General features: G+C 39.4%; 1 protein-coding gene across 1 annotated transcript in view; it reads left to right on the top strand.

Moving 5' to 3' along the window:
• The first annotated feature begins 362 nt into the window (after nt 1–362).
• SAMSN1 (SAM domain, SH3 domain and nuclear localization signals 1) overlaps nt 363–15,400 on the top strand; it is a 35,919-nt gene continuing 20,881 nt past the window's right edge. The window contains exon 1 of the mRNA XM_009996487.1: nt 363–544. Coding sequence (XP_009994789.1) covers nt 488–544 — 57 coding nt within the window. The 5' untranslated portion in view covers nt 363–487. The remainder of the gene's footprint in view (nt 545–15,400) is intronic.

Genomic DNA, 15,400 nt, shown 5'->3' with positions numbered 1-15,400 from the left:
ACAAGTCTGCTGGACAATAATAACCCTTGGTTTTCTGAAGAACAGCTCACCTTCTCCACATTCGAGCTCCAACACAGGTTGAAATGAAGGGTGCAGTTAGTGCCACAAGGCTGAGTGGGGAAAATGTGAGAAGGAAAGAGGCCGATTTTCTTGAGGTTGCCCAAAGTCTTACTGAGGCCTGATGGCGACACAGGAGATAAGTCTTAAGGTATTTCTCACTCTGAACCCTGTTCTCATTTTCAACTCATCTCCTTAGTGCACTGCTCTCTTTCATTTCCCCGTCACTTCCTCCCCCCCTTCCTCACTCCCTCCCCAAAGGAAGCTTTCAGCTCTCTCACCCATGCCACAGAGCAGCTGTGTGAGGTCACATCCGAACAGAATAAGGAACCGCGTAACCACCATGCTCTTGTGTAGTACGCTTTGTTGTACTTAGTTCAGTTGCAAGGTAGTAGCAGTTGCACATCAGCTGGATAAACCTGAATTGAAAATGTTGAAGAGAAAACCATCTAACGCGTCTGATAAGGAGAAAAGTCAAAAGCCAAAGGTAAGAATGTCTGTATTTTATTGTCAATGGATAATAGGAGGAATTCGTAACAATTTTTGGAAGGAGAATTTCCTTTGAAATCCTCAAGTCAAGATTTCCTGATGTGGTAGCAAGTGTCTCAGTGCTGTAATCTCAGGAATTTATTTGTATATGCTCAGCTTTAATAGTAATGATGTGGTTCAAGAAGTCATCATCGTGAAGCTTCTATAGCTGTGCTAAACAGTCTTGGTACTGGACTTTGTCTATTGTATTATGTTTTACAACAGAGAAACTCACAAAAATCCCCTCTCTCCCTTTCAGCTATGAAAAACTGATGAAGTTGTACTAAAGCATGTGACAATCAGTAAAGAACTAGAAAAGCAATTAAATTTGTTCCTAATTTTAGTGTATTTGCTTTTGCTTCATGGTAACCAAAGGAGGAGAGGGTACATAGCAATCAGTGGTTTTTATCTCCACTTGTGTGGAATGATTATATTTTAGCCTCAAATAAATACTCTGAATAAATTGATAATGTGCTATACTGGACACTTTCCACAATCTGGAATTGCAAGAAAGTAAGTGAGAGTTCTGCATAATGCATAAGGATGTTTTCTATACTACAAATTTCTTTTCAGTGCCTGGACTGGATGCAAAATGACCTTTCCAAGGGTATTGTAAGCCCAAAGAGAAATGGTCACTGCTAGACCTGAGTGCTTAAGCATCGATTTCTACCTCAATTTATCAGTACTGAATATTTAACTAAGAGATTAGAAAAACTTTTTCGTATATCTCTGCTTTCAATAACTCAGTGTCTCCTAGTTTGCAGACCAGTCTTCTCTTTGTTTGGGAATATACCTCACCTAGCTACTTTTGGGTTCTAAAAGCTTATTGTAGACACCATTCCAGCACGAATACCTTCTGGTTTTGCACAGCATTGGCTTTTGTGTACTGCACTTGCAGTTTTATACTATGACTCATCAACAACCAAATTTATTTTTTTTCCCATGCATTTGAAACAATTTTCAACTCATTTTCCTGCAGACTTTGCTGGGGTTTTTTTAAGCATTTCACTGGTTGGTACAGTATGCATTTTCTACTGGTCAGTTGTCCTACTGTTCTTTAATGTCGGGGCACAAATATAATTAATAACTAATTACACTATAGCTTAAGCAAGAAGTGACCATCAGATACTCTGTGGATGGGCTATGTTTTCCTGTCTGTTAAGTATTTTCAAAAGTCAGTTTTGGTCACTCTCTTCTTCCAGAATAAGACATTCCTTAACAACAGACTGATTTTCATTTTAAAAATCTTTTTCCTACTCATGAATGCACTCTATACTATTAAAATGCTGGCATTTGGGCTTCTTAAATATACATAGACATAATATGGTCATGGGTTTGATTCACCGTATGTGTAAAGCAGAAAAAAAAGAGTCTAACCACTTGACTGAGTGACAAACCTGTCAACTTTGCTGTGCTGACTTTGTCTTCTTTTAAATGTTTACAAAAATGGAAAGGTCTTGGATGCTCTTGGTAGCTCAGGATGCCTTTCTGCCTCAGCAGTGTGCTTTGAAACAGTTCATCTGCTGTAGTCCCACTCCTGCATAGAATTGTGTCAACTTTCCACAACAAGAATGATTTTGCTGAATGTGTTATTCACAAAAGGGCATGGGAGGAGACAACCCCATGTCGCACGGAATAGAAATCTTAGCTGTTGCAAAACATGCCCCATAGAAGCAACGCAAATACTTCAGTTGCTTAATACTGAATTGGGCAACACACAGTGCAGGTCCTTGCCTCCTGACAGAAGTTACAGGATTTCACAAGTGACTTCCCTAGATCACTTCCTGACTGTCCTTGCTCTGAACAAGGTACCTCCTCATACTCACGGTGCAGGATGTTGTTGTCACTATGGAGGTCATGGGCTACTTCACCTTACCTTCAGGCAGCTTACATATCCCAGGGTCTCCAACAGATCCACATGGGACTGACGCAAGACCTATGGGAGAATCATGAGGTCTGGATTGTTAACTGAAAATCACGTTTGTTACCTTAGGCCCTCAAAGAGGGCATCAAAATATATTTTCAGGTAACTCAGTCTTAACCACACAGTCTTTATCACAATTGTGTCAACTTCTGTGCATGAATTCAAGTGTTTCACCTAGATTTTATTTGTAATCTTTTTGGTATTGTTACTTTCTAATGTGAAGAATTATCAGCATCCACAGAGATGAAAGAATACCATATAAAACCCATGTTAAAACTCTTGTCAGGGCAATTTGCTATCCCTGTATAAAGCCTCTAGTAGTGGTGGGCAAGTCAATTACCAGTGCAGAAATAATACAGCTTTCTAGTATCTACTGCCAGTTCTCTATATGCAATGCATTTATTTTACTTTATTATTGTGGTGCTTAAGGGACTTCTGCAGATGTGTTAGGTGCTCTACAGACACAGAGTGGCATCTTAGGACTCTCAGGATCTGCTATAAAATTGTTGACATTATGCCATGAAACAGTCATGTTGCAGGGGTTTTTTGTTATCCAGCAGGATTTCTATAGTCCTGCAGTCATTCTAATAACTTCCTTGCATATCTGGCTGCTTTTATATGTGCATGGGCATGCATACAACTACTGAAAGCCCTTTATGTAAACTGTATCATTAAGCATCCATTGTCAGAAAAAAATAAAAATAAAAAATCTATACCTGGTGTCATGCCAGAGAAAATTGGGAAATAAATGTTTTCAGTAGAGCTACTGGAACACTTCTGATCCTTTGTCAATGTTTATTATTGTAGCTGCACATACTGCTGTGGAACTGTGCATTTATACCTTGCACATCAGCTGAGGAACCAGGTAGTTCTGAAGTCTGAAGAAGTCCTAAGGCTTAAGAATACCCTGCTTAATATTGAAAAAAAATCAACAAATTGAAGGGCTAAACTCTGTATTTCAAGCTTGTCTGATCTAACCTGTCTATCCAGGTCCTTAAATGACTTTCTATCCCAGCAGAGCCTGTGCACCTCCCATCAAGGCATCCACCAAGAGACAGCTCGCTCTCAGCGCTTCCTCTCAGTCCTCACTTGCCCCTTTTCTTTCCCACCATACGAGACATGCCTTTGTGTAACTGTTCTGAGCTGTGGTATTATTGTGGTCAAGTGAGGTAAAAAAAACTAGGTCTTGCACCTATGCCTGAGGGTCGTGGTGACACTGATGGCCGGTGTAAGCCTTGGCTCTGTCAGTTTACTGCAGAGAGAGCACGTCTCCTGCATTGCTGGAGTTTCAGTTGCTTGTACCAGTTGCAGATGTGTTTCAGCTAGCAGTTTGTGCAGTCTGTCCCACCATCTCCTAGAGAGCTGGGTGGGGAGGACAGCAGCTGAGTTAGAAGATAAAAGGAAGCCCCCTAAAATAACCTGGATTTCAGCCTCCTTGACCTCTATGTTGTTACAAATGTCAAGTGTATCTGGGGAGTGGCATGAAGCGGATTTAGAAAGACAGTGAGAAAAAATATTCTAAGCAATCATACAGGTTCTAGTCTTCTCTTTTGTATATGCTTCAGGCAGCCCCTTATCTTGATACCATACAAATAAAACACCATTAAAGCAATTCACGGCTAGTCTGTATTCCACTTTGCACTGTTTTACACATTTGACCAGGTGCAAATGACAATGGAAGGTGCAAATAATCTATAAAACATCCATGCAGTTTCTGCTCCCTTCACAGGATGTAATATGTGTTGCAGAGCCTATTCCTTTCTCTCAAATTCCTACCTACACTGCAAACTTAAGCACTGCCTGATGATTCTTGGCTATACTTCAAGCTGAAGCAAGGATGACTTTGTGCCACTGTTTTCTGGCTTGACTGAAGGAAGTCCTGTGTCATTATTCTATGTGACAGTTGATCTGTATTTATGCTAAAAGTTTGAGACATGGTTGTTTCCTTATTCTGCTTCCAAATGTGATTGGTACTTTAAACTCTGCTTACTTCTGGTGTGTAAGAAAATTCAGGGTCAATGCCTGTGCATTTTGTTTCAGTTAAAATGTGCTCCAGCTTCTCATTAAATCAATATTCACTTGCTTAGGTGATAAACTACTATTTGTTTTCAGGATTATGAGAGAATAGTGGCAAATCCAATAGAAGGAAATATTTTAATGTGAAACTTTTTTCCCTAGTACTATTTCATACCAATAATTTTCCTTTTTATAAGCTTTAAATTAAACCCTGCCTCCACAGAAATCTCCCCTTTTTATATATTCTTCGCAAGAGTCCTGATCCTGATTCTGTAAAGACTTAAATGAATAAATTATCTGTGGCCCCATTGATTTCAATGAGATTTGTCATCTGAGTCAAGTTTGTTGCTTGCACAAGTGTTTGGAGCTTGTAATGCAGTCACATGCTATAAACAAATGTTTTGGTGCCATTTTTTTTCTTAGATGATGGCTTGTGACCCTCCAATGGGGAGTGCTTATTAAAGAAAACAGAAAATAGGTATAGCAAATCTAACCACCAAAAATAATTCAAGACATAATTGCATCTTCTGTAGGACAAGATCTGCAGCGAAGAGATTGCTCAGTGTTAATGAATATTAACTAGGATTTATCGTTGAGTGGGGGAAGCTGAGAGGTTTAATTTTATTTCAAAGGTAAAGACTGGTAGAGTTCTGAAAATAGCAAGTTTTGTATTATTTTCTTTGCCCCAGAAATTTTGAGTACATAATAAATGAGCCTCTGCTAATGTCACAGCTGCTAATTTTCACAACCATGACTGAAGTGATGTTTGTTTCCATTTGCATTTCATTCTAACAATGATGAGAGGTGATGAGTTGATGATAAGCTGTTTTCACTGTACTGCCCGCTGTGCAAATTTATGCTTATAGGCGAAGATGACACATAGTTCTGTCATTGAAGGTCTTAACTGCATTGCCTCTTGAAGAAAGACTGTTTGTCAAAATCCATTTGAACTCTGTTAAGTAAGCAGAAATGGATGACAACATCTGAGAAGTAGTTGTAAGAACCTAGTTTATAGTGGAAATATCTGTGGGCCTTTACCAGGGAGGGTTCAGAGAAAGAAAAAATGCTACTTGTAATAAGCAGGTGCAGAGGGGGAAAAAAGGGATTGCAGGTAACGCTTCAGAAGATCTCCCTCAGGCTAACTAAAAAACTAGAACAAGGTTAAAGTCAACCTGGAGTTATATTTCTTGTGTAAGTGGAAGGTTCTACAGACATATTACTGCTCCTATTACCTCTGGTATTTTTTTCTTAATTTATTTTATCATCTTGCTTATTGATCATTAGCCTTTTTTCATGTTTTTGTTTGATCGTTTGTTTGGTTGGTTTTGTTGTTGTTGTTGTTTTTTTAACAGTAGTTTCAGGAAGTTGTTTGTGTCTTAACATGTGTTAGCATACCTCTCCTAGGAAGGTCTTGAAATCTGAGGAATTTTGTTTTCTTACCAGAAAATAAGGGTCCAGAATCTTTGTGGGGTAAGAACAGTCATCTCTCTCCTGCCCTTTGCCAGGACCCTGGTTAGGATTACTAGATTCCACATTTTGATGCTCAGATCAACACATAGGCTCACTGAGGGCTCACAGAGTTATTTACTACCTCATGTGCCAAAGGAAAAAGTTCTATCTGTAGCCTGTTCCAGTCCTGGTCTCTTTTGTGAGATCCCTTGATTACAACACCTTGGAAATTTTCACTTTGCACAAAATTCAGGTAATTTCTGATTTCTTCCCTGTCTTGGTTTTCCTTCACTAGCCAGGTGTAAGTCCTTAATATCAGAATAGTCTAAAACAAGTAAGAGAAAATTTCCCAAAGGGGATATTTCCACATTAATATTAATCCCACTTAGAGTGACAAGTCCAGATCAGTTATTTCCTTTCCTTTGCAAGCTAGAGAATTTCAAGAAGTATGTCTGAACCACCTTCTTGATCCATTTTTTGGAAACCAGACTATCAACCACATCTTTTATAACTGTACTCTCTGATAAATACTGTAGCACAAGCACCAAGGTCACATAAATCAGTATTAGTTGCCTTCTAATTCTTTAATTAACTTTTTAGAGCAGTTGATTTACTTCAATACTGTGTTTCTAGGAAACCCAAAATACCTCAGATTAGTGGCCAGGATATCTGTCATCGCTGGAAAAAAACAGTGACTATGTACAGGCATGACTGGCGGAGGATGTGGCCTACAGTTTTCTATAGGCTTCATCACTCTTCTAGTAATCTGTGCTATAGCATAAAGTCAGACTGAAGTCATCGAAAAGCCACTGAGCAGCTTGTATAAGCAATTTGTGGCTGGCTACAAACACTGCAGCCACAAGGATCAGCGTCTTGATGTGTGGGCAGAAACCCCTGGTGATAACCACTCCAGAGAAGTAAAAAGAACTTCTGGGCCTCTGTGATCACAATATCCCTTAACCTTTACTTTCTGAAAGCTTGCAACAGAGCCAGCAGAGCTACTTCAGTTGTTAGAAACAGTTATGCTCTCTTTCACAAATTGACAATGTCAGTGGTTTTGCTAGACATTTTGCTGCTTGGCATCAGGCTACAGATTATTTCTGCTCTGAATAATTGGCAAGTTGTATGTCCTTTAAACCATCCTAATGAAAAACTGTTTCATGCATCAGAGAAAGGTGTGTTGTACAGGTGTTCATATTCCACAGGAAGATGAATAACCAGCTACTTTTTTTCCCATGTGAAATCTCTCCTGCATACCTGCTTGCTCTTACCTTTCTAGCTTTTTATATCTTATTCCACTTACAGTGCACCCAAGAGCATGTTCTTAGCTTTTGTCTTCTTCCCAAATTTGAGGCTGAAATTCCAGCCTAGGAAATTTTTTGAGATTTTTAACTTCTTCAAGGAAGCTGCTTCTTTGACTATGTATATTATATACCCACTGCCACTTTTTCCCCCCATACTTGTTTAGTTTATTCCATGTGTACAAAGAAAGCTGGATAACAACTTCACCTGTAGATGGTCTTCAGGATGTTTAATTACCAGTTGTAACATCTGCTTGCATTTTTTTAGTAAGCTGAATGTCAACAGCAAGGGGTCTGTGATCTCTAACCATCACCACTAAGGCTGACAAACTTTCTCTGGGAAGATCTAGTGATCCTTCTACTAGTTTGCACTACTATGTCTTCTGAATGGATTTTTAGTTCCTTTGCCTTGTATGTCTTCAACTCTTTTATCACCCTCACATGAACAACCACGTAACTTCATACTCCTGTACTTGATTTCCATGGGATGCTGAATGAAAGTTCTAAGTTTCTCTAGTTGGTCATGCTGGCCTCATTCTGAAGGTGTGGTAGCTTTGCCTCTCCTTCAGTCACATTGAAAGGCAAGTGAGACATAAGGCTACTGGAACACTTGAATACTTGGCTTTAGGTCTTTCTGCAGTGTTTCTCATGGGTTCTTCAGGGAAAAGAGAAGCACTAGAGGAGTTCTGTTCAACCAGAAAACATTGAAAAGCTATGGTGTACTTTCATGTCTTCCCTCTACCATTATGATTGAGACAGAAGTGGAGCTTCGTCACTGAGGGCCTGCAGCCATGAGATAAAGAAATCAGCTTCACTTAGCAACAGCACAGCCAAAAGCAGATATGTGAAGATGAGATGACAAAGTAGCCGAGACAGCTGAATGAGCTCATGAATCTTGACTCTCTGCTGCCTTCACCTGTACAAAGCTGATGCTGAACTTTACCACTCAGTTTTCATTCACTTAAACTTTTGTCTTTCTGCCTCCTTTTTTAAGATCAGATGTTAAATCCAAAAACTGCTTTACAGAGATGGAAAGGGGACATGGCTCACTTGTGGATGAGCAGGCCAAAGCCTGTGCAGAGAGTTCATAAAATGCCTGATGATGGTAGAGCAGGCATTCAGCTCTAGCCAAAAGTACATGACAAGGCTCTTCTGATATTGTCGATTAGGATGTCTCAATTATTTTCTTTGTGTCTGTATAATGGAGCATATATTTGCTTGTTTCATGGGAATTGTGGTCAAATATCTGAAAACTATGTGTTTGGGATTGTAGTTAGTACTGGAAAGAACAGGGAAAAAGTAATATGTTCCTACCTATTCAGGAGAGTTTAAAACCTTGTAGCTGGCATCATCCCCTTTGCAGTGACTGTCCAGATTTGAGTAGGATTTGAAGTATGGCCTTGAGTTTGGTGTTCAAAGAACACCTCAAAGCCCTCACTTCTCTCTGTGTTTCAGGAGCATCATCTCATTGCTGAGTGTCTCTCAACTTCACAGATGTTGTGGGAACACGGGAGGGGTAAAAACTCAGTCTCAATTTTGCCGTATGTGAGAATGAAAACATACTTCAAGTACCTAGTACATTTGTTTTTCATGAAATGAATCTGTTGTTTTCCACTGAGCTGTGATCACAATAACCCCTTGCCACAGAGATAATCAAACAGAAAGAGAGGAATTGATGTGCCCATACTAGACCAGTACCATTTGCTGTGCCCATTACCCCTAGTGAGCTGTTGATTGTATTAATGCCTTTCTAGTATAGACTGACCTGAACAGAATAAGGATGCTATCTTGTCTTCAGGAGACTAGATTTTTGCTCTGGGATTGCATTGTAGAACTACAAAGAAGCCCCAGAATTTAACATATCATAACTTCTGCACTATGCACTTATGCAGAACTAATTCATGAGGAAACCCTAAGCTGGAAACCTTCTTTCAGCTTCCATACTGGTTCAAATCTAAAAGTGTATTGAATTTAATTTATGGCTTCAAATTTCCAAGGACTATATTAGATTTCCAGGTATATGTTGTGCAAGCATGGCCAGTTTTTAAAGCCTGCAACACTGAAATGAAGTGCCATATGTGCTTTCCTCAACTGAACAATAAGGATAACTTTGGCCCATGGATGGCAATAAGCCAACACTGGAACTCAGCCTTCTGAACAAGGGAAGATACATGATGGGGGAAAAATGGTGACACTACTCATCATTTTAAAGGAGTCAAAAGTTAACCTACTGTAATGAATATAGTATTTTTTTTCCCCAAGATAAAAATAATGCAAATAAAAAGACACACAGATTAGTTGAAACACTAAAATTCAGAGTGAGTGATGATAGATACTGCACTGAATTTTGCTTCTCTACTGTAGTGCATCTCCATTAAAGCAATTTCAGCTAATCTCACTATGGATTCATTAATCAAGTGTAGTCAGGATGTCTGAAGGGAAATAATGAGGGGGAAAAAATTGCCCTATTGTTTGGATCTTATTCTTCAGCTAGTTAGTTTGTTTATCATGCCCCTTGCTATTTGTATCCTAACAAATAAGTTCCAGTCACAATTAGTTATCATAACAGATGACTAGCATTTTTTTATTCACTTACAAATTCAAAACTGTTCCATAAATAGATCAATTAACTTTGTGTTCTCTTTACATCTCATGCTTATACAGATTTTCAGCCTGCAGTATCAGTTAACAGTGAACTGGAAGCAAGGTGGACCAATAGCATTTTAACATTTCCTCCCCTTTAGCCAAAGGCACAATCATCTATGGAGATAAAGTCCCTAATCCTACACCTATTTTTTCTAAGCACTAACATGCATACTGCAATATCAGCAGTCTTTTAGTGCCTTCCAAAATTTATTCTCCAAAAAGTCTAAGAAAAGATTTGTTCATTTTTTACTCATTTTTTACTCATTTAGGATTACATATTGTATATCTGCCCCACATAAAGTTGTAACTATATATATCACTAAAAAAAAAAAAAAAGAAAAATCAATTAAAAAGTTGAGGTTCTAGGAGCCCAGTGGGGTTGGAGACTGCTGAAGATGGGAATGTTTATAAGCTCTGTGATATAAACTGCAGCACTCAACCTCAGGTGACATAAAGCATGCAAAAAAGAACTTTCTGTCAGTTTTATTATTTCTAAAAAGGTTCCCCTTGAAAGAGAAGAGTGACCTTGCTCTGCTGAGCTGACATATGCCACTGAATTAATGGCTAAGCTTTGCTGTAGGGAAGCCTGCAGAAACATTACAACTCCAATGGCTGAGTTTGGTGTGAACATTAATCAGGGGAACCAACATGATGTATCCAACACTCATTTAAAGGTAATAAAAACTAACTCTCTTTCTCTCCCCTCCCCAAGTTTCTTAGAATTAGCTTATTGTTGGTCATTACCTGTCATCAAGGATAAGATGGCAGGATGGCAGTAAAACTTGAATAAGGGTTTTCTGAAGTTTGCTTACTCTTCAGAAATAGCAAGCGAGCTTTTAGGATGGTCAGATTTAACCATGACTTAGAGGTTATTTTTTAATCTTGTTTCCTTCTGAAAGGTCATTTGAAGGAACACATTCCACTGAAAACATGTCTCTCCCTAGCAAGGAATGCACAAGCTGCCTTTATTCTCGGTGACTCCCTGGGAGCAGGACCATCTCCCACGTCATGCACGACTGAAGTCTATGATAGGCAAGGAGGCTCTCGCTGCCATCAAGATAACCCCTGTAAAGGCTCGTGCATGGCTGTGGTACAAGGCTTGAGTCACAGAGGCTCTGACCAGAACACTGTCACACCAGGCAGGCTTATTTTCTGCCTACTCCCTGCTGCTCTGCTGCAGGGTGGGAAGGCAAGCGTGCTGCGGTCGGCAGCTGTGGCTGCTTCTCTGGCTTGCTGAAAGGAACAGCAAAGCCCTCAGATATGCTGTGTGCCCCCGTGCTACTCTGTGTGCAGACTGTTCACAGCATGACAAGATAGTGGGCTTCCTGTAGCTGCTTCTGCTTTGGCACGGGAGGAGTCACGGTAGCTGCATTCCCACCTCCTCCCAGCTGCCCCACGCCGTGTGTGCTGGACAGGCATGAGGCTCCCTTGAAAACCAAACCCTTAGGGCCTACATGCTTCTCAGCTTCTTGTTGGGCTTATTTATTTTTGTCACTGCTTAATGCCTGCAAACACACATGTGAGGAATTTCTCTTGTTTGAGAAATCCAACTGAACCCTGCAAGGTCAGGCCCTAGGTAACACAGCATTAATAAAATCGTGCTGTGTAAGTAAGCAGGGAAAGGACTGTAGCTGAGGGATGGTGATTAGTTTTTAAAATATGAATGTTTGACTGTGAATTCATCTGGTTTGGAGAGGAGAAAGTTTCTGGAGAGGAAAGATGTTGGTATTTAAGAGATTAAAGATCAAAGCCTGCAATGCTTCTGTGGGGTTTAACCAGTTTTCACTCAGACAGGGCTCCCCTTTACTGCAATCATGGATCTGTGAAGGGTGTATTTCCAAGCTTGTCCCTCGATGTTTCTGCCCATGTGTAAATGAAGGGAAAAAAGGATAGCAGGGAGGTAGATGTGCACATCATGCCAAGTCCTTAACTGTCATTTTCATAGCTCCTCTGAGTTTGTCACACATCCTTAACCTTCTTTTAAAGTCATTTTCTTTTCATGGTTTTGTGTGCCTCTGAAAGTCACTTTTAATTAAATGTCATATAAATAATAAAGCCTTAATTACATAATTATTGCAAATACCTGTGTGCACACTCCCAGAATCAGACATACTGCCAGAGGAGCACTTGGAGTGACTTTTCTCACTGGGAACTGAGAGTCCTCTGCAGCAACCGGCCAGGAATGACAGTGCTCAAAATTCAGGGCCAATGTGCATGAAAAAGAAAAGGAGTCAGATCTCATTTTGCACATTTTGCAACACTCCTGCAAAAAACTTCCTTACTGTTGAGACTGACATTTCTTAAATTGCTTCCTTATTTAGTTGCTCACAAACTTGTTTGATCAAGACCACTTTTTTTTTTTTCCAGATGAAACTGCTTTTTTTCTCAGATTTTCTACATGGCTGGCCTGTTTCTGAGGAAGACTTACAGACCTTGCAAGTCATCTCACTCTCCTTTATCTTCACTAACAGTAGCTTTCCCCTTGCTCTCTGCTGCGTTGGTGCTTGCCCTGCTTGAGGTGCCCTCTGAAAGCACTCTAGAATCAAGTTTCTAGTGGAAACTCTGACGTGTGGGCTGGGTTATCAGGAGCTACGTGCTTCATGTCAGCATCAGTTCAGGCTCCGGAGACTGAGGCTGGTACCAGATAGTGGTACTGATAAAACAGCTGCTCAGTGTTTACTTTGGAGAGCAAAGTTTGTTGACATGAAGGAGTGTTAAGTCCGATTAACACATTATTTTATATAGCTTTTCTTTTCCAGTCATTTTCCATCATTAAAATTAGGGTGTTTGCCTTAATGCTTCATGGTAGCACTTCTGTTCAAAGACCACTTTGCTCCCCTCTCTCTCCCACCTCCATGCAGTTACTGACCATCATAACAGCCAGTCTTTTATAGAGTCATCTTTAAGCCAGTTAAAAATGCCATTTCAGTCGATTGCACTATTAGAGTTAGCAAGAACAAGCTGTATCTTTTTTATTGCTTTTGACTGGTGAAGTACAAGGTTTAGGCCATGTTTCGTGTGGGCTATAAAATTTATATTAATAGCTTTGTCAGTAGTCAGAAGTTCTATATGTGTAACTAATGTGTAAATAGGAAAATATACCTGTGGTAGAGAGGTCACAGTGTCTTCTTTTTTTTACTTTTTTTCTTGCTCTTGAAAGAGTTACCAGCTTTTGTATGCAAATTCTCATTCTTTATATAGAAGTGAGGGGGTTTTTGTGTTTGTTTTTTCCACAAAACATCCCAAAAGCTAGAAATTGTTATCTTGCCTTATGGGAATGTAAGAGACCATTTATTTGATTATCTGTGCAAGAAGACAAGCTAGCAGACTGGCAAAGTTCATCCCTACTTTGGAAACCCTTAATTTAATTCTCAGAGTAGTGTCCTTCTTCTGAAGGGACTAGGAGCATCAGAGAATAGAAGAAATTAGTCAGATCCTAAACTCCACTTATCTCCATCAATCAAAGCAGCAAGCACAAAATGTCCTGTTGGGCACTGCTGTGACTTCTGAGCAGAGAGGGAAGAATACAAGTGGCAGGCGAGAAAACTGGGAAACACACTGAACTCCCTTTTTGTAACTTTCTGTGACTGCATTTGCCTCTATGCAGCTTATGTGGTCTGGCTAGTCTGAGGATGCATGGAAGCTAAAAATGAAAATGCTTGGAGGTATCTGAAGAGATTTATTTGTGTGAGAGGGTCAGTACAAAGCCATTGCATTATTCTGGACTCAAAAGCTATTTTGAATAGGACTTGGAGCAAAACATAATGGGCCAGAATTTCTCACAGCAGGGAACCAGATCCGTGAACAGTGTGAGTTGTCTGAAGAAAAATACGAGATGATTATCACCTATAATAGTTATTTAGCAGGGTAAATGTTGTCAGTTTTGGCTCAAAGGTTGTCTTTAGACATGGAGATGGAGAATCTCTGACCAGTTTCTCTTAAGTAATTAATCTCTATGATATGTCCTACAAGGGAAGGATGTTTTATAACTGAGAGACACAGATTGCAGAACCTCTTCTTATTGATGGTTTTCTATTTGTATACCATATCATTTCCTGGGCAAAATTATAGACTCTTTACAGACAAAACCAGATCACCAACTGCAGGGTCCAAATTAAAATAGGCAGAAATTGGGTGGCATTTATATCTTTAAAATGATTACTTAAAGTTCCTGGATTTCAGGGAACAGAAAATATACGAAAAGATGGAAGAAGGATAAAAATCCTGAAAAATATATTTGATATTGTCTGTTATGCTAATTTGATATACCAAAGGGGAAGGGATAAAAGTTATAACATTGATTTGTAGAAATAATTTCATCGGGCCTTGTGTGCCCATGCCTCCATTATATTTTGCTGAGCACATTCATATTTGCTTAACATATCCTTTGGTAGTTCTTGCATGAATGCAGCCAGAAAAATCACTTAACTTTATAGGATGCTGAATCCTGGTATCAAAAGTCAATAGCATATTTTCTCCAAGTATTTTTGCATTTACCTTAAAAGCTTCCTATCACCTGGAAATAAGGCCTGTCCGAGTCTTTACAAAGTAGGCGTTCCCTGACACTAATGCAGTGACTGACACTACTGAAAGTAATAGGCCTTTTCCCCTTGCATCTCAGAGCTCCTAAATCTGCTTTTTGTTATCAGTATAATGGGGTTGAATACATTTTTAAAAGGTGGTAGCTATTGATTGCTTAATGGAAAAAGTTAGTATAGAGAATTGCTGAAGCAGCCCTATTTAGTGCTCTCCAGTGCAACAAGACCATTATCTAGAATAGTGGAAATCATCCTGTAACCCTTATTAATATTTAATAGGGATGAAGCAACATTGAAGTACACTACAAAATAGCCCAAGGCTCCTGCACATGTAGGATATAAGGTTGTTTCAAGGGTCGAAAAAGAATAACTGATTTCCCTGTGCTCAAGCTGTTTATAGGTAAAGACCAATAATAAACAATGTTTTTCCGCTTGTTCCTTTTAAAGTATTTGCAGCACATCTGCACTTTAATATACAGCTATTCCTCCTAGACATCTTGAAGTGATTGAATGCAACTGAAAGGTCAGTGTATGTTTAGAGATCACCATGTGAGACTATTTCATACTTTCCCAATACTGCTGTGAATCCCAGCCTCCGTCTTTCTATGCCTCCCACTCCATGCTGCAGGGCACATTTGGCTGGGTTTACAAGCCAGTGAAAAGTGTTAATCCTGTCTAATAGAACCATGAGCCTTGGGGCTGTGTTTTTATATCATACTATTGAGCTAACCCCTTGTCACAGGATATTGTTCATCTACTTAATAGCAAAGTTCTTTATGGGAATTTCAGATAAAATTAAAGTGTACAGCCCACATTGTCCTTTTCAATTTCACAGCGTAAAACCAAACAAATAGACCACAATGTTTAGCCAACAGAGATTTTCTGAGATATTACAATCAATTAAGAGGAGAGCTGTAGGATTTTTTCTTTTTCATTTCCCA

This window comes from Chaetura pelagica, unplaced genomic scaffold (assembly GCF_000747805.2).
Source record: "Chaetura pelagica isolate M959 unplaced genomic scaffold, ChaPel_1.0 scaffold82, whole genome shotgun sequence".
NCBI lineage: Eukaryota > Metazoa > Chordata > Aves > Apodiformes > Apodidae > Chaetura > Chaetura pelagica.
Note: the sequence above shows the minus strand (reverse complement) of the source record. Positions and strands in the feature narration are given on the sequence as shown.